The sequence below is a fragment of the Hippopotamus amphibius genome, chromosome 7 (assembly GCF_030028045.1).
Source record: "Hippopotamus amphibius kiboko isolate mHipAmp2 chromosome 7, mHipAmp2.hap2, whole genome shotgun sequence".
Taxonomy (NCBI): domain Eukaryota; kingdom Metazoa; phylum Chordata; class Mammalia; order Artiodactyla; family Hippopotamidae; genus Hippopotamus; species Hippopotamus amphibius.
In genome coordinates this window covers 12,529,304-12,551,846 of record NC_080192.1, presented here as the reverse complement: position 1 = coordinate 12,551,846, position 22,543 = coordinate 12,529,304, and the positions used below count along the sequence as shown (strand labels likewise).

Genomic DNA, 22,543 nt, shown 5'->3' with positions numbered 1-22,543 from the left:
TGAGGATGGGATTCCCTGTTAGGCTCAAATGAGCAGATTCTGGGATAAAATCTGTGTCCTGCACAGTGAATCTCAGGGACTGGAGTAAGATCCCTGTTAAATCCCTGCTGCTCCTCTTTGTAGCTTTGCCTTTGGGGTTACTTATTAACCTTTCTGGGGCTCAGTTCTGTTACCTTTAACACGAATGCAGAGAGACCCAGCTCACCTGTCTTGAGAAGCAAATGAGGTGCATGTAAAATGCCAACATTGTACAATACTAACTCTTATGAAACCAGGGAGATCAGTGTTTTGTGATGCTTGCTGACTGTTTCTCGTGCTGTGTGAATCACTTCACCCACGTCATCTCATTTGATCCTCAGAGAAACACTGTGAGGAGTGTTACCGCTCTCTGAGGGTCCAGAAGGATTTAAACCAGGCCTGGCCAGTTCTAAGCCCAAGCCTTTTCTACTGCCTAAAGTCCCAAAAGCCCCTGAAATAGTAAAAATGCAGCCTTCCGATGTGGGAGAGTGAAAGCCCAGGGCTGAAGGTGTATTTAGCAAAGCAGGGGAGAAGGCTTTTCCTTACACAGCTCGACGCGTAGGACTCGTATGTGAGGACTGGGAGCCAGGACACCTCTGTCCCTAGCTCTGGCTTTGTCACTAAGTCAGGAACCTTGGTCAAGTCACTTCAAGTCTTTTGTTCACTGGCAAACTAACAATATGCCTGCCTCGCAACAGCTGGTAGGAGGGTCTGGTGGCTTCCAAACCCCAGTCTGTAGGTGGTGCCGTCAGAATACCTGGGTATCCTGGGTCCCACCCCAAGCGGTTCTGATCCTGGAGACCTGGGACAGGACTTTGCAATCACTGTTTATGAAAAGCTTCCCGGGAGATTCCAAGGTGCAACCAGGTCCAGGAGCCACTGTTTATGAGATTATGTACATCAAGGGTAGGCGTTCAAAATATGGACCCAGCTCTCCCCACCCTGGGCCCAGTTTCCAGTTTTCTGTGACAAGGGCATCCGTACTCTTGTTTGTAGTGACAAAGAAAGGAAGGAAGAGAGGGAGGGGAGAGAGAACCGTTTAAACGTCTAACAGGAAAATGGCTCAATAATTTGTATTCTATTCACACGGTGGAAAACTAGAAAACGTAAGTGGAATGAATTAAAGCTATGTCTCCATGCACAGGGACCTCCCCGAAGGTTCAGATTCATTTGATATAATTTTGAAACCCTGTAAACAGACATATTTTAAACACTCCCGGTAAATATGTGCCAGTGTAGCCTATGGAATAAAATGTTCTTTCCAATAATTCATGTTGCGAATGAGAACGGAAAAGAAGCGCAGGAAGATTATTCAGTCCTTGGTTGCCCCTTCAGAATCTGTCAAGTTTTGCCAGATCTTCCCATTTTTCAAGCTAGGCTGGGAATCTGGTTGTGAATTTTCGCAAATTTTAAGCATTGCCAAATAATGAAAACTCTTCTACAACTAAAAAAAAAAAATCGTTTAGGTCTAACAAAACATCCTTGGAGTCCCAAGTTTGAGTTTGGTCCTAGAGGCGTTAAGGAGACTAGAGGTGGCTTATTTCTGATTAATCCCTTATTTTTGGAAGCGTGTTTAGGGTGAGAGCGGGGAGCGCAGGCAGGCAGCGCCCCCTCCAGCCGCCAGGGGGCAGCAGGTTCACACCCGGCAAGCGCGTACTTCTCAGGGACCCATAGCTTCTTCCGCCCAGTGGCTCTGAAAGGGGTCATTTCCTCCGGAGACTGAAAAAAGCTTAAGAAGAGTACACAGAAGGGACCGCGGACGCCCGCCCCGCACTTTGGCCCGCCCATCCGCCATCTTCGCGCCCCGCCCCGCCGCTTCCTCAGGGTCAGTTTCGCGCCAAATTGTCCAGCAAGCAAAATGGAGCCCGGAAGGAGGCCAGGAGGCCTGACGCAATACTCTCTGCAGCCAATCCTCTTCGGCGGCCGGGACTGGGGGGGAGGGACTCACTGGAGCAGCACGGCCCAATCACTGGCCGCGGGGCCCCAGCGAACCAATGAGGGCGCAGCGGCCGCGGCGTCCAAACGCGGCGTCTGGTTTTTCCCGCGAAACTCGGCGGGGGACCGTGGGGTTTCCTGTGTCTCTGGTTCCGGGCAGCGCTAGAGGGGAGAGGTAAGAACGGCGGGGCTGGGCGGTGGGCACCGCGGAGCCGGGCCCACGGGGGGCCGGCAGGCGTCTGCGTCTGGGGCGCAGTGGGGCCGGGCAGGGGTTTCTCCCGGGAGAACCGGGGTCGGGGCCCGGGCGGCGGAACCGGGCTGACGCCCGCCCCGCCTTCGGAGTCGAGGACCCAGGTTCGGAAGGGACGCCGCGGGCCCCCATCGCCCCACCCCCCCCCCCCAGTCTGCTCCAGCTCCTTGTCCCCGCGCCAGGTGCAGTCATGTCGGGCTTCGACGACCCTGGCATTTTCTACAGCGACAGCTTCGGAGGCGACAACGCGGCCGATGAGGGGCAGGCCCGCAAGTCGCAGCTGCAGAGGCGCTTCAGGGAGTTCCTGCGGCAGTACCGAGTGGGCACCGACCGCACGGGCTTCACCTTCAAGTACAGGTGCGGGCAGGAGGGGAGGTGCGGCCCCAGCGGTGCTTCCCTCGCACCCCCGTGGCATGTGGTTTTGTAGAAGTTAATCTTTGCGTGAGTCACCTGGGCCCTTTGGTTCTTTTTCCAGGGATTGTACCTTTTCATCCGTTGCTTACTGTCCTTCCACGTAATGTCTGCCGTACCTTGTACATCGAGTTCTCTGTGGGTGCAAAAGGTGAAGATGGTAGTTACGCTTTACTTCACTTATTCATTCATTCCACTCAGTTCCTATTGATTGAGCACCAGCTGCATGCCAGGCACTGTTCCAGGTGCTGGACTGCAGCACTGAATGAGCTGGGCAAGGTCCTTGCTCCTAGTCATTGTGCATTGGTGACATCCCACCAAATCCTCATAGGATTGGTGAGTTGGCAGATCCAGGCTTGGGCCTGATGGGTTATTAGCTGAGTGACTTGCAAATGACGGTCTCTCTGGGCCTCAGTTTCTTCATCAGTAAAATGGGCATAGCCACTCCTGCCTGCATTCATTCTCGCACCAGCTGACATTGACCAACCATGTGCTGGACCCTGAGATACCAAGATGAAAAGATACATACTGCTTGCCCTCAAGGAGCTTCTAAGTGGGAGTGAAGCATAGAGACCCACAAATAAATTACAAAATGATAATTACCTGAAAGGGGAAATGTACATGGGGAGTTAGGGGAGGCTTTCAGGGGATCTGAGATGACCTTGAGCTGAGAGAAGAGTGTCAAGTGTGGAAGGCATTTCAGATAGGAGCAGTTGCATGTGTGGGCAGGGTATGGGGTGGCCTGTTACTGCAAGGGGCTCTCAGGGCCAGGCTGGCTTTGTATGTGGCTCTGGACATAAGGTAGAAAAGGATGAGGCCGAGGAGGTTGGTGGCCTCCAAATGCGTTTTGGGGATGATAGTCCCATAGGATGCCATGTAAAAAGAGTCCAGTGGTTGACAAGATAGGCCTTCAGTCTCCAAGTTCCAGCTGTGTGGTTTGTTAGTATCCGAGAGAGGGTTAAAGGCTCCATGGAGTCCAGCAGAAGGACTGGTTTGCAGTGGGAGTCTCCCCGACACCTGTGTACAGAACCCTGTCTGTGAACGTTGAACTGTCTTTTGACTACCGCTTGGACCCCTTGCACAGAACTTTGAGGATGCCTTTCAGCATTGGGGGGCCGGGGAGGGGGCTCTGCAGGATTACATAGCAGAACCACCTGGAACTACATGTGGTTGGGAAGCGGGGTGACGGGGCAGTGGTGGGGGCAGACGCAGGGTGCGGGCGCACCTCGGCCAGCGTTGTCTCCTTTGCGCCCTTCCCGTCCCCACCGCAGGGATGAACTCAAGCGGCACTATAACTTGGGGGAGTACTGGGTCGAGGTGGAGATGGAGGACCTGGCCAGCTTCGACGAGGAACTGGCCGACTACTTGTACAAGCAGCCGGCGGAGCACTTGCAGCTGGTGAGTGGGACCCCACCCCGCCAAACCCCCAGGGCTGGACCCGCTCCGGGCACTCACAGCCTGTCCCCCTCCTCTTCTCCAGCTGGAGGAGGCCGCCAAGGAGGTGGCCGATGAGGTGACCCGGCCCCGGCCCGCCGGCGACGAGGTGCTCCAGGACGTGCAGGTCATGCTCAAGTCGGACGCCAGCCCGTCCAGCATCCGTAGCCTGAAGGTGCGTCCACTCAGGCCCGGTGAAGGGGTGGCGGTGGCGGCGGTGGGTGCAGAGGGGCTTTGGAGAGAGACCTGGATGCCGGCTGTGTGACCCTGAGTAACTCACTTGACTTTTTGTTTGCTTAATAGTCTTAATTTTTTTCTTATTAGTCAACTATTTTATACATATTAATGTATGTATGGCAATCGTAATCTCCCATCACTCGACCTTTCTGAGCCTGTATCTGCTCCTGAAAAATTAGCTCATTGGACAAATGTTCGCTGAGCTCCTCCTGTGGGCAAAGCATGAGTTGGGTCCTGGGGAAACAATGGTGAACTCGAGGACAAGCTCCTGTCTCCAGGGAGACTGGATAAGCCTGTAAACATCACCCATGATGACTGTGGATGAGCCTGAGAGCAAGGGGAGAAATCAGGAGGGTGATGAGAAGGCGTGGGGGCCCCTCTGGAAAAGATGGAGAAGGCTGCTTTGAGGAGGGCACATCCGAGTGGAGACCTGAGGGTGAGAACAAGCAGCGTCCAGACAGCTGGGAGAGAACATTGGGGGCGGGGGTGGGGGAGGGCACAGCTAGGGCAAAGACCGCGAGGCGAGGGGGCCCGGGTGTGTTCCAGGCCTAGGGAAGACAGCCAGCGTGGCTGGAGAGTGATGAGGCCGCCGGAGAGCGTGGCAGAGCCAGTCTGCCATCCAGTCGTTTATCTGTTTTACTCAACAAACACTTACCGAGTGGCTGCCACGCACCGGGTGCTGGGCTTGACCCTCACTGTAGACAGACTCCCTGGAGCTTATAGCGGGAGAAACAGAGAAGGAGCAGTGAGCTGGTTTCAGGTCCTGTGGTATGAGTCATGAAGAAAAGGAAACAGGCAACGTGACCGTGGCCGAGGGACCGGGCGGTGGTGGTCAGAGATGGCCTCTCTGAAGAAGTGGTGTTGGGGTGAGCCTGAGGGATGTGCAGCCCTGTGACAGCCCGAGGGAGGAGCGTTCCAGGCTCAAGGAGAAGCAGGTTCAAAGGCACTGGGGTGGGACAGCGGCAGGTTTCAAGGGACAGAAAGAAGCCAGTGTGGCTGGACCCCAGGGAGTGAGGGTGGGGGAAAAAGAAGGGAGGAGGCAGGTGGAGGGGCCAGATGGCCAGGGTCTTGGCTGCTGTGGAAAGGAGCTTGGATTGAGGGTCAAGTAGGAGGATGGGCTGATTCTATCTTTAAAATCTCCTCTCTGCTGTGTGGAAGGAGAATTTATAAAACAGGCAGGAGTGGGAGCCAGGAGAGCTTCCTGAGGAGGAAGTGAGGGCCTGACGTTGGTTGTTCTGTCACAAGGCTGTTGTGAGAAGCAAATGAAAGGGTGTGCATGGCTGTGCCTGGTGAACTCTGGGCCCAGAGAGTGTCACCTCCTCCGTGTCAGTCACCAGCAGGCCACATGCTATTCTTCTCTGGAATCCCCGTGTCCTGCAGCTGGCTGGCGTCCCCGCCAAGCCTCCCCTGGTTAGCACGATGGCAGGTTTATTCCAGGAGCAGGGCTGGGCTTGGGCTCTCGAGGCTGTGGAGCATGTCGGCTTCGTCTTTGTGCCCAGCACCTGGGAGGGGCCCTGGGACCGTGTGTGGAACTAAACCGAGCATCACACGTTCGCCTGTCTGCGGAGGCGGCATTGGACTTGTCTTGTGGGGCAGCTGTTTCCTCAGAGAAGCAAACCTCAGCTCCACTTGGACAGCTTCCTATTCTCAGACCCATTGGAAAAGCCAGTGACTGGCCTGCCTCCGGTGATGGGTGTCCTGTGGTAGAGGAGGAGCCCTCCTAGTCAGGGCGGCTTAGGGGCGGAGGCAGCCCTGGTCCTTTCCAGCCTGGGATCCTGGAGGCCTCGGATCCCTGCAGCCTGTAGATTGTTTTCCAGAAAATAAGCTCTGTGGGGGTTTCAGCAGTTCTCGGGTCCCCCTGGGCCATGGCAGGCACGTGTGCCCTGGCCTCACATATTAGAGGTGGGGCCAGCCTCCTTCCCCCCTTTCCCCTCCTGCTCCCCTCCCCGCCTCCTGGGCTTCGGAGGGGCATCAGCACGAACCTGTAGCCTCCTGTCTGTCCCAGAAAACCCTCCTGGGAAGGGGAAGAAAAGTTGATGATGAAAGGAACTTTTCTTGTTTTTCGTTTTTTATTAAAAAAAAGTCACACCCACAGAAGTCGTGAGAATAGCGTGATGACCCTCACCTACCTCCGCCTGGATATAATGGCTGTTGGTATTTTGCCTTATTTGCTTTCTCTTTTTTTCTGCTGAAATATTTTTAAGTAAGTTGCAGACACGGCACTTTATCCCAAAATTCTTCCGTATACGTTAGCAAAAAGGAGATTCTCATACGTGACCCCAGGTGTCCCTGGCTCCCTTTAACCGGCCACCCTCCGCGTGGCTCTGTTACAGTCGGACACGATGTCGCACCTGGTGAAGATCCCTGGCATCATCATCGCCGCCTCGGGGGTCCGCGCCAAGGCCACCCGCATCTCCATCCAGTGTCGCAGCTGCCACAACACCCTCACCAACATCGCCATGCGCCCCGGCCTGGAGGGCTACGCCCTGCCCAGGAAGTGCAACACGTGAGTGGGCTTTGCGTGGCCCCGTGGCACCAGGGGGCGGCAGGGTGACATCTGAGTGGAGATGTGAAGGGTGAGGACGCAGCCTGTACCACCTGCAGCAGGGAGGGGCTGGGGCAGGGGGCATGCCCTGTGGGCGGAGGGGCGCAGACCTGATGCCCCAGGGCTCGGGGTTGAGAGCTGGGTGGCGTCTCTGCAGTGGTGAGTTCTGTCCCTCCAGGGAGCCCAGACAACGGGTGCAGAGAGCCGGGGTTGGGAGTCCGTCTGGAGTCTCCTACCGCAAACCTTGGCTCGCTGGGGCAGGTCTGGAGGGAAGGCCCAGGAACCCGCCGGGCGCCTTTGTTTACACGTTGTCTTTGGCTGCATTTGTGCTCCAGAGGCAGAGTGTGTGGCCTCATGGCCCACACAACTGAAAATATTTGTGCCTGGCTCCTTACGGAAAACCATTGCTGACCCCTGTTCCTAAGGCTCCACCCTCTCTGGCTGCTGGTTCCCCTCAGCTTCCTGACCCCAGGCCTCAGCCACCGTTCTTTCCTCTACACTCACTCCCTTGGCGATCTTGGGCTTTGAATACCGTCCGTGTGCAGAGGACATGCAGATGTGTGTTTCCACTGCACCCCAGACTCCAGTCCGGCTGCCTGCCAGACACCCCACGTGGGTGTCTAATGGGCATCGCAGATCTGCATGCACCTCATGTCCTACACGCCAGTGATTCCATCCCATCCTAAGATCTCCTCTCCCGCATCACCACCCACCCCCCGCACCCCCAAAATGGAAAGGCCATCTTTTCAGGTGTTCAGACCCGAATCCTTGGTCTCATGGTGTTTCTTCCTGTTTTGTATCCAAACAGTCAGGAAGCCCTTCCGGCTCTGCCTTTAAGTTTGTACGTGGAGAATCAGGCCGTTTCTCACCACCTTCAGCACGTCTGCTTTCTTCGCACTGTTGTCATCCCTCACCCGGCGCTGGGCCCCCGCGCCGGCCCCCCCCATCCCCCAGTCTCTCCGCCCCTCAGCAGCCAGGTGACCCTTTACACTGCAGGCGAGTCAGCCGTTTCCATCTCTCCCAAAGTCAAGTCCCGTCTCAGCCTGCACAGCCCTCTGTGGTCTGCTCCCGGCTCCCTGCAGCCTCCCGTCCTCCCTCTCTTGGCCCAGCCTCGCTGCCTCCCTCCTGTCCCTGGAACACGCTGAGGGCACTCCTGTCGCAGGGCCTTTGAACTTGCTGTTCCTCTGCCCAGAACTTTCTTCCCTCCAACCAGCGCAGTCCATGTCCTCGCTTCTTCCTTCAGCTTTCTCCCCCGATGTCACCTCACGGGGGTGCCTCCCCGCCCCCCCACCTTAGGCTTGTGGTGTGCGTCCCCTCTTACAGACCCGCCTTTCTGACGGCACCTCTGTTTTCCCGGTGTGTGGTTCTCTGCTGGGTGGAATTCTCGGCCTCCCCTGACCAGAACTTGAACTCCAGGAGAGCAGGGACTTTCTGTTCACAGCTGTGTCCCTGGTGCCTTGAACAGTGCCCGACCTGTAGTCAATGCTTTGCAATAATGTTGCTGTGATAGTGTGATCGTGCCTTTGTTACGTTGAGGTGCACAGATGCCTAGAACCCTGTGCAGGGTCTCGAGGGGTGCAGACCCTCACTGGGAGATCCTGGGATTTGAGTGGGGGGTCTAGAAAGGTCATTGGTGATTTGGTCCCTCTTTACCTGTGGGGACACTGAGACCTGTGGTGGGGGCAGTGAGGGGGGTGGTGCTGGGAGTGTGACTTGTCTGCCTCCCAGCAAGTTAATGGGAGAGCCAGGCTCTGAGCAGGTCTCCCACCCCAACCCTGTGTGTGTCCCCCACCGAGCTGCCCTCCTTTAGTGCCTTACCCCCGGGTCCTGGAGACCCCTAGGTTGCCGCTGGCCAGTCCTGTCGCCGATCGCCGACTCGTGCGATGGACTCCCTGGCCTTGGGGCTCAGGGGGCAGCCCCGGTGACCCTTTTCTTCCCCCCATGCAGGGATCAGGCTGGGCGTCCCAAGTGCCCGCTGGACCCATACTTCATCATGCCAGACAAGTGCAAGTGCGTGGACTTCCAGACCCTGAAGCTGCAGGAGCTGCCAGACGCGGTGCCTCACGGCGAGATGCCCAGACACATGCAGCTCTACTGCGACAGGTGCGCGGGCTCCCTGGCGGCGCCCGAGGCAGGTGCCCCTGTGGACTGCCGGGCGCGGTGGGGCGCGGGGGAGGATGGCTGGGTACGGGACACTGGCTCGGCGCCTGGTGCTGCCCCCACGCCTCCGCTCTTGTCCCCCCATCATCTGCCCCGGCGGGTCCACCCCTGCGTACAGACGAGGATGCGGGACCAGCTCAGTGAGTGCAGGGGCTGGGCTGCCAGCCTGAGTTCTTCCTGCAGGGCCTCCCCAGCCCTCTTAGAACTGGGAGGACTGGGGTGGCACAACCGGATAGCCAGCAGCTGGGGGAGCCTCTTCGCAGCCGATGCCAGCCCCAGGCTTTCTGTTACGATTCTCCCTTGGGTATTGCTGGGCGATTGGAAAGGGGCAGAAGATGCTGGGTGACCTCCTGGTGACCTGGGAGGAAGGCGTGGCGGTGTGGCCTGGGCTTCTTCACCTGGCCTCGCGCACCTGGATGTCGCCTGCAGATGGTCTGTGCTGCACGTTTCTCAGAGGAGGGGGGCCGTAGGTCATTAGCTTCCTTGGTGGCAGTGGAATGTGTAGAAGTCAGCTTCCTGAGCAAGTTACATGAGCTCGCTGAGCCTCAGTCTCCTTACCAGGAAAACGGGGGCAGTGTGGCAGGCCTTAATCTCTCGTCCAGCTGCTGGGGGATTCAGATTGGAAGACAAGTGTCTTTGAGTGTTGAGCACGATTCTGTCATACAGATTAAGTATTTGGCATTTATTAGATTATTCAAACGGTCTGTGATTTGCTTATTCAAAGCTGAAGAGTGGGGTCTGGAAGAGGGGAGTCGTAGAACGTTAACAATGACAGGGTCCTGTAGGGGACGTGAGCCTCTCGTGGATGAAGCACTGTTGGGTCTCGTACCTCACGTGACCCACAGTAACCTGGCAGGTTGGATCACTGCATCATCCCCTCCTAGGCTCAGAGAGGTGCTGTGACTTCTTCGAGGTCGCACAGCTTCTAGGTGGCAGAGTAGGGATACACGCCCCGGTGTTCTGTCCATGCTGCACTGGGGCATGGTTCTGGCTGGAGGGGCTAAGAGACTTCCTTGTTTCAACATCTTTTTTTTTTAAAGAGGAAATTAAAGTCCAGAGGCAAAATGACTTGGCTGAGCTCTCAGAGCTGTGAAGAGGCAGAAACGGGGAGTGGCCCTTGCAGGGAGGCTGGGAGGGTGTGAGGAGGAAGGCTTCCCCCAGGATGGCCAGGGAGTCCTGCAGCATGTCTGACAGCAGGTGAGGTGGAGATGGGGCACCTGAGGGGCTGGGGTGGACCCTCCAACCCTGACCAGCATAATAGATGAGCTCTTTTTCTTAATAAATTTATTTATTGATTGGTTGTGTTGGGTCTTTGTTGCTGCGCCTGGGTTTTCTCTAGTTGCAGTGAGTGGGGGCTACTCTTCGCCATTGTGGTGCGCAGGCTCCTCATTGCTGTGGCTTCTCTTGTTGCGGAGCATGGGCTCTAGGCACGTGGGCTTCAGTAGTTGCAGCACATGGGCTCAATAGTTGTGGCTCATGGGCTCTAAAGCGCAGGCTCAGTAGTTATGGTGCACGGGCTTAGTTGCTCCGCGGCACGTGGGATCTTCCTGGAGCAGCGATCGAACCCGTGTCCCCTGCATTGGCGGCTGGATTCTCAACCACTGCGCCACCTAGAAAGCCCCCAGATGAGCTCTTGAAGGCCATGGAAGGGTCAGGCCGCCACCATGACCAAGGCCAGTCCTCCTCCTAGCAGCTGGGCTGTCCATGCGTGGGCTGGGTTGTGATGAGAAGGAGAGGGCCCTGGGGGGTGCAGGGGCTGGAGCCAGCCCATGAGGCCTTGTGCAGAAATGCCGAGGTGGACGGCCAGTGTGATGGGGTGGGGGAGCCAGGGGCTCCCTGCCCCCGCCAGGCTCTCACCTTCTTCCTCCCCATCCTCCTCTCAGGTACCTGTGTGACAAGGTTGTCCCTGGGAACAGGGTCACCATCATGGGCATCTATTCCATCAAGAAGTTTGGCCTGACCTCCAACAGGGGCCGCGACAGGGTGGGCGTGGGTATCCGGAGCTCCTACATCCGAGTCCTAGGCATCCAGGTGGACACAGATGGTTCTGGTGAGTGGGCTTTGGGCTGAACCCTCATCGTCCCTCCCTTGGGCTGTTGGTGGGCTTCCTCCTAGTCTCCCTGTCTCCACCCTCACCCTGCACTCTTTTCTGCACGGTGGCCAGGGTGAGCGGTGCTGTCATGACCAGAGACACTGTGTCACCCCCCTCAGCAAGATGAAAGATGTCCCTGTGGTCCCTGAGGGCCTCCATCACCTGGCCTTCTAACGCCTCAGACCACTTTCCCCGCCCCCCCCACTCTTCCCCTCGCTTGCTGGACCCTGGGATGTACAGGCCCACCCCTGACGGGGAGAACTGGGGTTGTCTGTGCTCAGACTGACGCTCGCACTGCCTGGCTCTGAGGGCCCTGCCTGGGGGAGGCCCTGGACCGGCCCGGGGTGATGGGCTGAGGTTCTCCCTCGCGGCACTCATGCACCCCCAACCTCTGCCCACACAGGCCGCAGCTTTGCCGGGGCTGTGACCCCGCAGGAGGAGGAGGAGTTCCGGTGCCTGGCTGCCCTGCCCAACGTCTACGAGGTCATCTCCAAGAGCATCGCCCCCTCCATCTTTGGGGGCATGGACATGAAGAAGGCCATTGCCTGCCTGCTCTTCGGGGGTTCCCGAAAGAGGTGGGGGTCCAGGCCCCCCAGGTCCGGGGAGGGGAACGAGCCACATGTCCACAGAAGGGCAGCTGCCAGATGGTCAGGACTTGAATTCTCTTTTCATTTGCCCGGGACCCTCAGCCCCCCGCCCCCTGCTACTCTAGGCACCCTCCCCAGCTCCCAGGCTTGCTGTCAGCTGGCTGGGGGCTAGTCCATGCCCTCCTTCCAGACCAATCCCCGGCCCTGGCTAGCCTGGGGACTTGTGGGGTCGGGAGCTGGCAAATGCAGGGGAGAGCTCTGGGCCTGGAGTCTGAGACCAGGGCTCACATCTCTGATAGCTACTTATTTATTACCTTGCGACCTTGGGCAAGAGACACCACCTCTCTGAACCTAGGTCTCCACATGAATGAGACAGGTGAAAGCCTCATGCTCAGTGGACATCATGTGTCCTTTTGAGACTCTAAAATAGTGGAGGTGTAGAAAGTAAGGATATTACTGGCAGCTACAAGTTACTGAGTTCTTATCATGTGCCAGACATTCTTATGAGCACTTTCATGTGTTTGCAGCCCAGTCAGTCCCCAGATTAGCCCTGTGAGAAAGCTACGATCCAGCCCATTTCATAGATGAGGAAACTGAGGCATAGAGAGCTAAAGGCACATGTGCTGGGGCCCGGAGCCTGCCCTTGTGGTGTGTGCTCCACGGTACCGTGCGCAGCCTGCTGGCGGCTCCCTCTCCGTCCTTCTCTGCAGCTGGGACGGGGTGTTTGTCAGATGCTGACTGTGTGTGCCCAAGCCCAGCTCTTAAGTGTCATTTCCTCTCACCCTCCCCTCCCTGGGAGGCACGTCCCCACGGATGAGGCTGGGGGACACAGCTGGCTGTGAATGTGGCCCTCAGGCCAGAGCCCCCCTGCCTCCCCACCTGCTCTGAGGCTTCTGACAGGTCGGCAGGCTGACAGCCAGACCGCTGTCCAGCCTCGTCCCAGCCCTCGCTGGATTCTCCCCTTGCTCACCTGGCCCGCCTGCCCATCCCCGCAGGCTCCCCGACGGCCTCACTTGCCGAGGAGACATCAACCTGCTGATGCTGGGGGACCCGGGGACGGCGAAGTCCCAGCTGCTGAAGTTTGTGGAGAAGTGCTCTCCCATCGGGGTGAGTGTCGGGACCGCCTCTGTCTGCCGCGGCGCCGCATGGGGAGGAAGGCTGCGGGCGGGGCCACGGAGGAGAGAGGAGGGAGGGGACCGATGGCGTGTGTGGGCTTGGGGCGGCAGGCGGAGCGCTGGACCGGATGGGGTTTAGGTCTCAGCCTGGCCGGTAGGTAATTGGCTGTGGGCCTTGTGCAAGTCTCCCAATGTCTCAGAGCCTCAGTTGATCCATCTGCTAAACCTTAACATTGCAGTCGCGGCCGAAATCAAGGCCCAGGCACTGCATGCAGTGCTTTCCGTGTCTTGATTAGTTTACTGCTCAGCTCAGCTCAGCTCAGCTCTGTGCGGTAGGTTCTGTTACCCCTGTTTTATGGATGAGGAAACGGGGGTACAGAACAGCTCAGCGTACTGCCCAAGGTCCCACAGCTAGTACGTGCTAGCATGGGGATTTGACCCTGAGTGTCTGCTCAGCCGGGTCCCCTGTGCAGTGACAAGTGGGTCTGGGGGATCCGAGGGGGTGAGGACGGCTGCGTGGTCGTACGGGGGGTGGTGTGGTCTCTGGGTAGACGTGAGGTGGGCTGAGTGTCCTGTGCCCGTGCCGTCCAGGGAAGACACACGTGGACTCCAGATGTGAGCCTCGGGGCTTGTACGTTTCCTAGTAGCCTCTTGAAGTAAAAGAAAATGGTGAAATTAATCTTACTAATTCTGTTTAATTATTTCAACATGTGGCGTAATATAAGAGAACGTTTTACACTCTGTTTTTGTCACTAAGTTTGAAACCCCTGTGTGTTTCATACACTTGAGCCCATCTGGCTGTGGACTTGCCATGGTTCACGGGCTCCGTGGCAGCACGTGGCTCACAGGTCCATGCAAAGGTGACAAGGGACTCTGGGTGGGGACACCTTTCCTGGGAATCAGGAGTCCACCCAGCCCTGAGGCCCCCTGGAAGGGTGTCATTCCTCTCCTCTTAGCCTCAGATGGCTCCTCCATGAGCTGGGTCCCTGGGGACTGCTTCATGGGACAGTCATGGGGTTCAGGTGAGTGACAGATGTGAACGCCCCCCCAGGGGAGAACCTGCAGGCCAGGCTGGGGCTGGAGTGGCCCCCCCATCAGAAGAGGAATGCTGAGATGTCTGCCCTGTAGCCAGCTGTGGTGTGTGACCTGGGGCGAGCTCCAGCTCCTGGGGCCCCTACGGGGTCAGCATGAGGCTAGAGCTGTGATGGGCCCTGACCCTCCACCACCCTCCCCCAGGTGTACACGTCTGGGAAAGGCAGCAGTGCGGCTGGCCTGACAGCCTCAGTGATGAGGGACCCCTCGTCCCGGAACTTCATCATGGAGGGCGGGGCCATGGTCCTGGCCGATGGTGGGGTCGTCTGTATCGATGAGTTTGACAAGGTGAGCCTGGCAGGGTGGGGTGGTGGTGCCTGGTGGCTGTGGGCTGGGGGTGTGGCCTTCTGTACTTGGATGGCAGAAACCACCTTTGACTTGGAGAGCTCCAGTCACTATTGGAAAGTAGCCAAACCTCTCTGAGTCTCAGTTTCCGCACCTGGAGAGTGGGGAGAGGAGAGCCAGGCTGACATTTCTCTCTTCCTCACAGATGCGAGAAGATGACCGTGTGGCCATCCATGAGGCCATGGAGCAGCAGACCATCTCCATCGCCAAGGTGAGCGCCCTCCCTGGTCCAGCCTGGCAGAGCGGTGCCTGGGGTGCTGGGAGGGGCCGGGCTCAGGCTGCCCTGAGCGGCCCAGCCTCTTGGCCACAGCAGTGGTCCTGGAATCGTGTGTGCGCACATATATGTGGATGTGTGCGCATATATGTGGGTGTGCACACCTATATGTGGGTGTGCACACCCGAGAGGGTCGTGACCCCATGTTCTCATCTCTGTTCTCTGCCCCCCTGCCCCGTTTTACCCGTCAGGCTGGCATCACCACCACCCTCAACTCCCGCTGCTCCGTCCTGGCTGCCGCCAACTCGGTGTTCGGCCGCTGGGACGAGACAAAGGGGGAGGACAACATCGACTTCATGCCCACCATCCTGTCCCGCTTCGACATGATCTTCATCGTCAAGGACGAGCACAACGAGGAGAGGGATGTGGTGCGTGGGGGCCGGGCTCTGGCCAGGCCCGCGGGTCTGGGGGTGGGGGGTGGGGGAGGGGGGCAGACAGAGGGCTGGGCCCGAAGCCCTGGCCACCGCATCGGCTCATGAGTGGGCCACCAAGGAGGTGGGGTTGCGGACTCCAAGAGCGCTGCCCCTCCTGCATGCAATGTGCCGTGAGACTTGGGGTCACTCATTCCTGGGGTGTCAGTTCCTTCTATATGAAACCAGGGGGTTGACCTTTGGTTGCAAGTATTGATACTAGAATCCGGTTAGTCAGTTTCTGAGAGGAACTCAAGGGCTTAGGCCGTGGACGAGCCTGGAGGTGCGAGGCCCGCTGGGTGCAGTCTCGGGGTCGTCTGGGTGCCGCTGTCTCTGCCGCTGGGCTCAACCACCCTTGGTGGGGGCTTGTTCAGGCAGCTGCGGCCTTCGTGGTGGCAGAGACGGCCCTGGCAGCTCTGGGATGTTGTCCTATCAGCTGAGAACCCCCAGGAGAGAGGGGCCCTCCCCCCTCCCCCAGTTCTAGCCCTGGCAGCTCTTCCCTCCCTCCCTGTCTGCTCCACCTGGCTCGGGAGGCCTGTGGGCTGACCCCGTGTTCCCTCCGCCTCCCAGATGCTGGCTAAACACGTCATCACCCTGCACGTGAGTGCACTGACACAGACCCAGGCCGTGGAGGGTGAGATCGACCTGGCCAAGCTGAAGAAGTTCATCGCCTACTGCCGCTCGTGAGTCCTGGATGCAGGCCCTGCGGAGTGGGGCTGTCCGGCTGCCCTGGGGTGGGAGTTCTTCATCAGGATGCCTGAGCTGAGGCCCTGAGGGTTTAGCTCCGCTCCTTCCTGACCCACACGGTCGCTCAGTGGCTCTTGGCCTCAGTTTCCCCATCTCCAGAGCAAAGGTGGAGAATTTAGATGGTCTCCAGGGCAATCCAGAGGTTAAAACTCTGCTTTCCCAGTGCAAGGGGCATGGGTTCCATCCCTGATCGGGGAACTAGATCCTGTATGCTGCATGGCGAGGCCAAAAAAAAAAGAAAGATTTTGGTTTAGCCCTGAAGATCCCCTTGACTTTGATGTGCAGAGAGGCGTTGTGGACAGGGGCTCTGGGTGACACCTGCCCCCACTGTGTGTCCTTGGGCAAGTCAGTTGACCTCAGCCTCGCTTTCCCTGGGTGGTTGTGTGCTGGGGCTTTTTAAGCATCACACAAGATGATGAGTGAGTGTTTAGCACAGCCCTGCCCCAGGTAAACACTCAGTAAATGGCAGCTGCAACCTTAACCACTGTTGTTCTCACAGATTGCCAGTGGTAGTAGTCGTATGCATAGTAATTATTCTGTGCCAGATGTTATTCTGAGTGTTATACATGTGAACTTCATCCTTCTCCCCAAACCTATGCGGTTGGTGTATTCCATTTTACAGATGGGGAAGCTGAGGCCAAGAAAGGTTAAGTAACTTGTCCGGGGTCACAGACAGGAGGTAGTGGAGCCAGGATTGGAACCCAGGTACCTGGCTCCAGAGGCTGTGCTTTTAGCCCTTGTTCCACGATCCTGGACCCCACCTCCGCTGTCTCTTATTGGAACTAAAACCCGAGGGTGGAGGGACCTTTGAGTACCTTTGTGATGGGAGGTGAAGTGCTGCATTCGGGTGGGTCCCTACTCACTGCTTCCACCTGGATGATGGGTGGCGCGGTGCCCAGTGGTACCTGGGTCTTTGTCATGGTTCTGAGCTGTTCATGGCCATGTCTTCAGAGCTTCAGGCCCTTGGGTGTGAGTCTGAGAGCCCCAGATTCTAGTCCTCCCTTGGTGCCAGGTCCCAGGTGGCCTTGGGGAGTTTCCTCCCTCCCTCTGGCCCCAGTCACCTCATCCTGAGGATGAGGTGATCTAAGGCTTCCCCTAAAGCAGTGACTCTTCCGTTGGCTGGGGCGGGGCTGCAGGGTGGAGGGGATGGGGTGGAGGTAGACCCTAAGCCTCCCTCCCCTGGGAGAGTCTGGGTGCTCCCTGCCCCTAGACAGCAGTCACTGGGAGCCCTTCCTGGGTGTCACTGTGCATCTTGTCCCTGAATGTGTTGTGGGGAGGACCGCTGTGAGCCTGCTGTCTGGTGGGCCCGGAAAGCCTATGTCTGCAAGCCAGCCGAGGGCCAGGGCCAGGGTGGGTACCCCAAGATTCCTTCCCAGCCTCATGGCAGCCGCTCCCCGTCCTGTAGGAAGTGTGGCCCCCGGCTCTCGGCAGCGGCTGCAGAGAAGCTGAAGAACCGGTACATCATCATGCGGAGTGGAGCCCGTCAGCACGAGAGGGACAGCGACCGCCGCTCCAGCATCCCCATCACCGTGCGGTGAGCGGGTGGGCCAGGCCGGGCTGGGCGGGCGGCCTCGGTTCACAAGGCACGGTGTGCCCAGCAAGTCTGGCGCTGGGGCCGTTGCTGACCACGCAGTGCAGGCCACGGTCGGGGCTGCTGGGCAGGGAGCATTCCTTTGGGAGTGAAGACAGTGGCCTCCCTGTTTATCTGTGTCTCTTGGTGTTGTTTCCTGTTGGGAGAATCTGGAACCCTGTCTTCTGAATTCCGTCTAGCTTCCCCCATCTCAGGGAGGCCTGAGGGTGAAGGAGTGTCCAGGCTGGGAGTCAGGAGACCTGGTCCTAGCCTCCAGTCACTGTCTGATGGCAGGGAAATTGCTTTCCTTTTCTGGACCTCAGTTTTCTTAGCCATTAACTCTTCTCACTCTTTTGAGCTTATACAGTAGAGTGACTAAGGACTTGGACCTACCTTGTTTGAATCCTGCTTCCAGCACTGATTAGTTGGAAGTGGATTTGACTGTATGTAATGAAAAACCCAAATGAAGTAGCTGAAGTAAATTGGGGGTTTATTCCGTCTTATGTAAAAATGATTGAGGGAAGGTATTCCTACCTGTGTGGTGGCTTTTCAGTCATCAGCAACCTGGGCTCCTTCAGGCTCACCTTTATCCTCATCGCCTAAGATGGCTGCTGAAACTCCAGCCATCACCTCTATATTCCAGGTGGCAGGAGAGGAAGAAAAAGAAAGGTCCATTGTTAAAGGACACTTCATGAAGTTCCTGTAAAATGTTTGGACTTATAACTTACTGGCCACATCTTAGTCACACAGACACACCTAGATGCAAGAGAGACTGGGAAATGTCTTTTAGGTGGGCTCCATGTGCTGGAGTAGATATTGGGTTTCATTACTAAGGGAGATGGATCACGGGGACAGCCAGTAGTCTCCCCTGTAGTCTTTACTACCTGGGGCTGGCACCTTCCAGAGGTCGGGGCAGGACAGGGGAGAGAAGATGGGCTGAGTCTGCCCTGGTGTCCCGTTGCTTCCACACAGGCAGCTGGAGGCCATCGTGCGCATTGCCGAGGCCCTTAGCAAGATGAAGCTGCAGCCCTTTGCCACAGAGGCAGACGTGGAGGAGGCTCTGAGGCTCTTCCAAGTGTCCACACTGGACGCCGCCTTGTCCGGCACCCTGTCAGGTGAGCAGGCGCAGGTGGTCTGTGGGCTCCGTGGGCAGGGCTCATGCTGGACACCTGCTGTGCTTGTTGCTTCTCTGCATATGCTGAGGTCTCTGTGCTTCCTCCCGGGAATAAGCCCCTCTCCTGTCTCCAACCTCCACCAGCCATTTTCCCCCAAGATGGGAAGAACAGCGTCTCTCCAGAGTCTGCAGCACAGTCCTCTTGCCCCAGTTCATTATTACGATTCACAGTTTTATCATCAGTTAAGAACAGTAGTTGGCACCTGGTTTTGTTGTTGGCTGCCCCACGCAGCACGCAGAACGTCCCTGATCAGGGATCGAACCTGTGCCCCCTGCAGGGGAGGCGTGGAGTCTGAACCACTGGACCGCCAGGGAAGTCCCACCCCTGTTTTTGAACTGTAACCATTTGAGTGCTTCCAAAGCTCTTGCCCCGTTTTACTTACAGCTGCCCCCAAAACCCCCAGAAGCCAGGCTGGGTGCTTAGCTCTTCCCCTCTTAGAGATGAGGAAGCTGACAGCCAGAGAGGCCTTTTCATGGTGCGCAAGGTCACCGTTCACCCAGCTAGAATGCAGGTCTTTTGACCCCGAGGTCAGCGTGGGTCAGGCTGCTGTAGGTCCTGCTGCCTGCTTCAGCCTCCGCCTCTGGGCGCTTTGCAGAGCACCGAAGCTGTGCCAGGCTCCCCCGGGACAAATGCCTTCCTTCCCCAGCAGATGCTTGATGCTTAGTGTTTGCTGGCTGTTCTGGTGCTGGGAGTGTAGGAGTGAGCAGATCTCTAAGTCCCGGCCTTGTGAGGCCCCCGTTCTCCACAGGGGAGACACAGCAAAGAGGCAAACACAGCACGCTAAGGTGGTAAAGAGTGCCGGGGGGCGGGGGTGGAATTCCAGCAGGTCAGGTGTGTTGGAGAGGGCCCTCGGGTGGTCCGGGATGGGCTCTAAGGAGGTGGCAGGAAGCAGGGAGTGGTGTGAGTGAGGACACGTGGCTCCCTGGATTGGGGGCGGGCGGGCACGCCAGGTAGAGAGAGGGCTGAGTGGCAAGACCCCAAGGACAGCAGGCTTGGCGAGTTCAAGGGCCAGTGTGGCTGGGGCGGGGGAGGTGGGTGGAGTATGATTGCCCCGCCCTCCCCTTGGTGAAGATGACTCAGCCTCTGCCCTGGAGGGGCTTCCTGTCCCGTGAAACATTTGCCTACGGAGAGCGCAGGGCACAGGACTGGTGTGATTTGGGGCAGTGAAACTGGAGTTGGGCTTTGCAGGCTGTGTAAGTGTTTAGCTTGCAGACTCATTTCAACTTGGAGCCTGCATTCCCTCTCAGTGGCTCCCCCACCACAGCCATGCCCTCCCTGTAGCTGAAACACCAAGGCCTCTCTGCAGGCCTCCATCAGCAATGGTTGAAAATCACGCGCTGGCCTGTCCGGGCTGCTTGGGGTGCCTCGCAGATGTGGTCTGAAGGGCAGCTTGAGCTCGCTCCTGGGTGGCTGCTAGGTCTCCTCCAGCTCTCCATCTGAGATAGACTCCTCCAGCAAGTCTCCCTGCTGCCTGACCAGCTGCCTGGGGTCCAGGTGCTCAGCTCATGGCCCTCTGCAGAGCCCTCTAGTGGCCGCTCTGCTCACCAGAATCAAAAAAACCTGTGCCGTGGCCTCCAGGGTCCACAGGACCTGGCCCCTCTGTGGCCATGTCCCTGGCCCCCCAACCAGGTTTTGAATGAGGTGGGCGTATCTCCCACCTCCGGGCCTTTGCGCCGGCCGTTCCCTGTGCCCGCAGCACCCTTCCCCACACGTCTGCCCTGTCCCTGACTCGGGTTCTCTGTCGGTCGCCCCCGGGCACGCTCTTCCTCCTCCTCTCGTTTTCCCTGCGGAGCCTCGCTCGCTCCCCGCTGTGGGCAGCCTGAGGTCCCCACTCTGCGTCTCCCTCCTTGCGCCCGCAGGCGTGGAGGGCTTCACCAGCCAGGAGGACCAGGAGCTGCTGAGCCGCATCGAGAAGCAGCTCAAGCGCCGCTTTGCCATCGGCTCGCAGGTGTCGGAGCACAGCATCATCCAGGACTTCACCAAGCAGGTGGGCCTCCCAGCCCGCTGAGGGGCAGGCCCGGGATGCGGAAGGGGCAGCTGTTCCTTGGCCCCGCCTGCCCCTCGCGCTTCCCCCCTTTTGACTCTCTTTGTCACATTAGGAGCGGAGAGGAGAGGCTGCTGAGGTTCTGCTGGAGCCTCCCAGACTTCCCCAGCCCTCTGTGTCTGCCTCCCCTCATTGCCTGGCCTTTGTGTGGGAGGGGGCATGGGGAGGGGCAGAGCCAGGAGGGTGAGCCACCCAGCTCACCGGGGGCGGCGCTCTCGACCCCATAGAGAGAGGATGGGCCTTCTAGAAGCTGTGGGGAACTTGACATCATCTTTGAAATCACAGGGACAGTCCCGGTTTTTCAGGGCTCAGTTCCCTTTCACGTAACTCATCTCCTCTTACCCTTAGAGCAGTTTCATGCAGTGGGTGGTACCACACCCATTCGAGAGGTGAGCAGACCGAGACTTAGAGGGGTTTGGGGGTGTCAGGAGCTGGGGTTCTAGAGTCAGATGGCTCAACTGAAGTCTCATCTCTACTACTTAATTGGTGTGTGACTTAGAGTGAGTGACTTGGCCTCTCTGTGTCTCAGTTTCCTTCTCCATAAAATGGGGATGGTCACCATACCAGCTGAGTAGGGATGTGGTAGGATGGAATCAGTTCAAGTATGTGACGACTTAAAATAGGGCCTGACATGTAGGCACTCAGGAAATTTGAGCCCGTCTTAGGATGCAGAGAGGTGGAATGTGAAGGCTGGAGGGTTCCCAGTGAGCAGGGGGTGTCCGGGCTCCCCGTGGGCAGGGTGTCTGGGGTCCCCGGGAGGCACGCCTCTCACCCTGGCCTGTGTCCTGCAGAAATACCCGGAGCACGCCATCCACAAGGTCCTGCAGCTCATGCTGCGGCGGGGCGAGCTCCAGCATCGCATGCAGCGCAAGGTCCTCTACCGCCTCAAGTGAGCCGCGCCTCCCGCGGTAGGAGCGCCGCCGTCACCCCACCTCCAGCTGCCCTGCCTCGCCGCCTCCGGCTTCTGCCTCCGCCTGCAGATCCAGGAAATGTGCTTTTGGAGTTTATTGAGACAATAAAGCTGTAGTGTGTTTGGATATCTGTGGGCCTCTGCACTGGGTGGCCTGTCACCCCCATCCCGCCCTCATGGGGCCAGGGACAGGCTTTGGAGCCTGACAGACTGGATTTCTGCCCTGCATCTGCCCCCTGGGCTCCCGGGCCTGGCACTCACCTCTGCACTCAGGTTCTCAGCTGCTGGGTGGGCAGGGTCCAGCCCGCTTCTTGCCGGCGCTGATGAGAATTCAACAAGACGCAGTGTGTGGAGGGGCTTGGGAAAGCCTGCAGCTGTTCCCAGCAGCCAGTGCATGGATGAGAGCCACGGTTTTACATCAGACTGGCTGGATTCACCGAACCTTTCTGTGCCTCAGTTTCCTAGTCTATGAATGGGGGTGACCCTAGTGCCTCCCTCACAGGGCTGTGGTCAGGCGAAGTGAGCCACTGGTAGTGAATGTCCAGGAAGGGCCAGGTAGTGTGGTGAGACTATGATGGTTTTGGATTTGGGGACATAGAGCAAAGTAGGTAAGAGGGATGCTGGAACTCAGGCTGGTTCTCTCCCAGCGTGCCACCCACAAGCTGTGTGGCCTCAGGTAAGGCACCTGACTTCCCTGGGCCCAAGTTTGTTTTTTTGTTTCATGTTTTGTTTTTTTTTGCTCATGCTGGGATCTCAGTGGCCTGTGGGATCTCAGTTCCCTGACCAGTGATTGAACCCGGGCCACAGCAGTGAAAGCCCGAATCCTAACCACTAGGCCACCAGGGGACTCCCAGTTTGTTTTTTTGTTATGCCATTCTTTATCGTGCTTTCTCTCTCCCTTACCTCCCTCCCTTCCTTCCTTCCCAGTTAGCATCCGGCCACCACACATAGTTACACACTTTCTTATCATGATGAGAACTTTTAAGATCTATTCTCTTGGCAACTTTCAGATACTCAGTATGTAAACTGTAGTCACCATGCTGTACATCACATCTCCATAACTTATGTATTTTATACCTGGAAGTTTGTAGCTTTTAATCCCCTCCACCCGTGTGTGTTGTCCCTGCTGGGCCCCCTCCCATCCCACCTCTGGCAACCATCCATGTGTTCTCTATCTCTGAGTTTGGTTTTT

The 22,543-nt window shown here is 57.8% G+C and overlaps 1 protein-coding gene across 2 annotated transcripts; it reads left to right on the top strand.

The window, feature by feature from the left end:
• The first annotated feature begins 1,768 nt into the window (after window positions 1-1,768).
• Window positions 1,769-21,478, top strand: MCM5 (minichromosome maintenance complex component 5). Of its 2 annotated transcripts, none has more exons than XM_057743139.1 (17): window positions 1,769-2,128; window positions 2,386-2,560; window positions 3,886-4,012; window positions 4,095-4,223; window positions 6,619-6,791; window positions 8,778-8,933; window positions 10,874-11,040; window positions 11,486-11,657; window positions 12,665-12,776; window positions 14,021-14,164; window positions 14,367-14,432; window positions 14,687-14,863; window positions 15,476-15,588; window positions 17,058-17,186; window positions 18,195-18,337; window positions 20,257-20,384; window positions 21,233-21,478. In XM_057743139.1, exons 2-17 carry the CDS (start codon window positions 2,394-2,396, stop codon window positions 21,332-21,334), a joined length of 2,205 nt encoding a protein of 734 aa, XP_057599122.1. In that variant the 5' UTR covers window positions 1,769-2,128; window positions 2,386-2,393; the 3' UTR covers window positions 21,335-21,478. The 2 variants fall into 2 exon arrangements, with proteins under 2 accessions (XP_057599122.1, XP_057599123.1); XM_057743140.1 differs by lacking the exon at window positions 1,769-2,128 and adding an exon at window positions 2,176-2,307.
• Window positions 21,479-22,543: the final 1,065 nt, after the last annotated feature.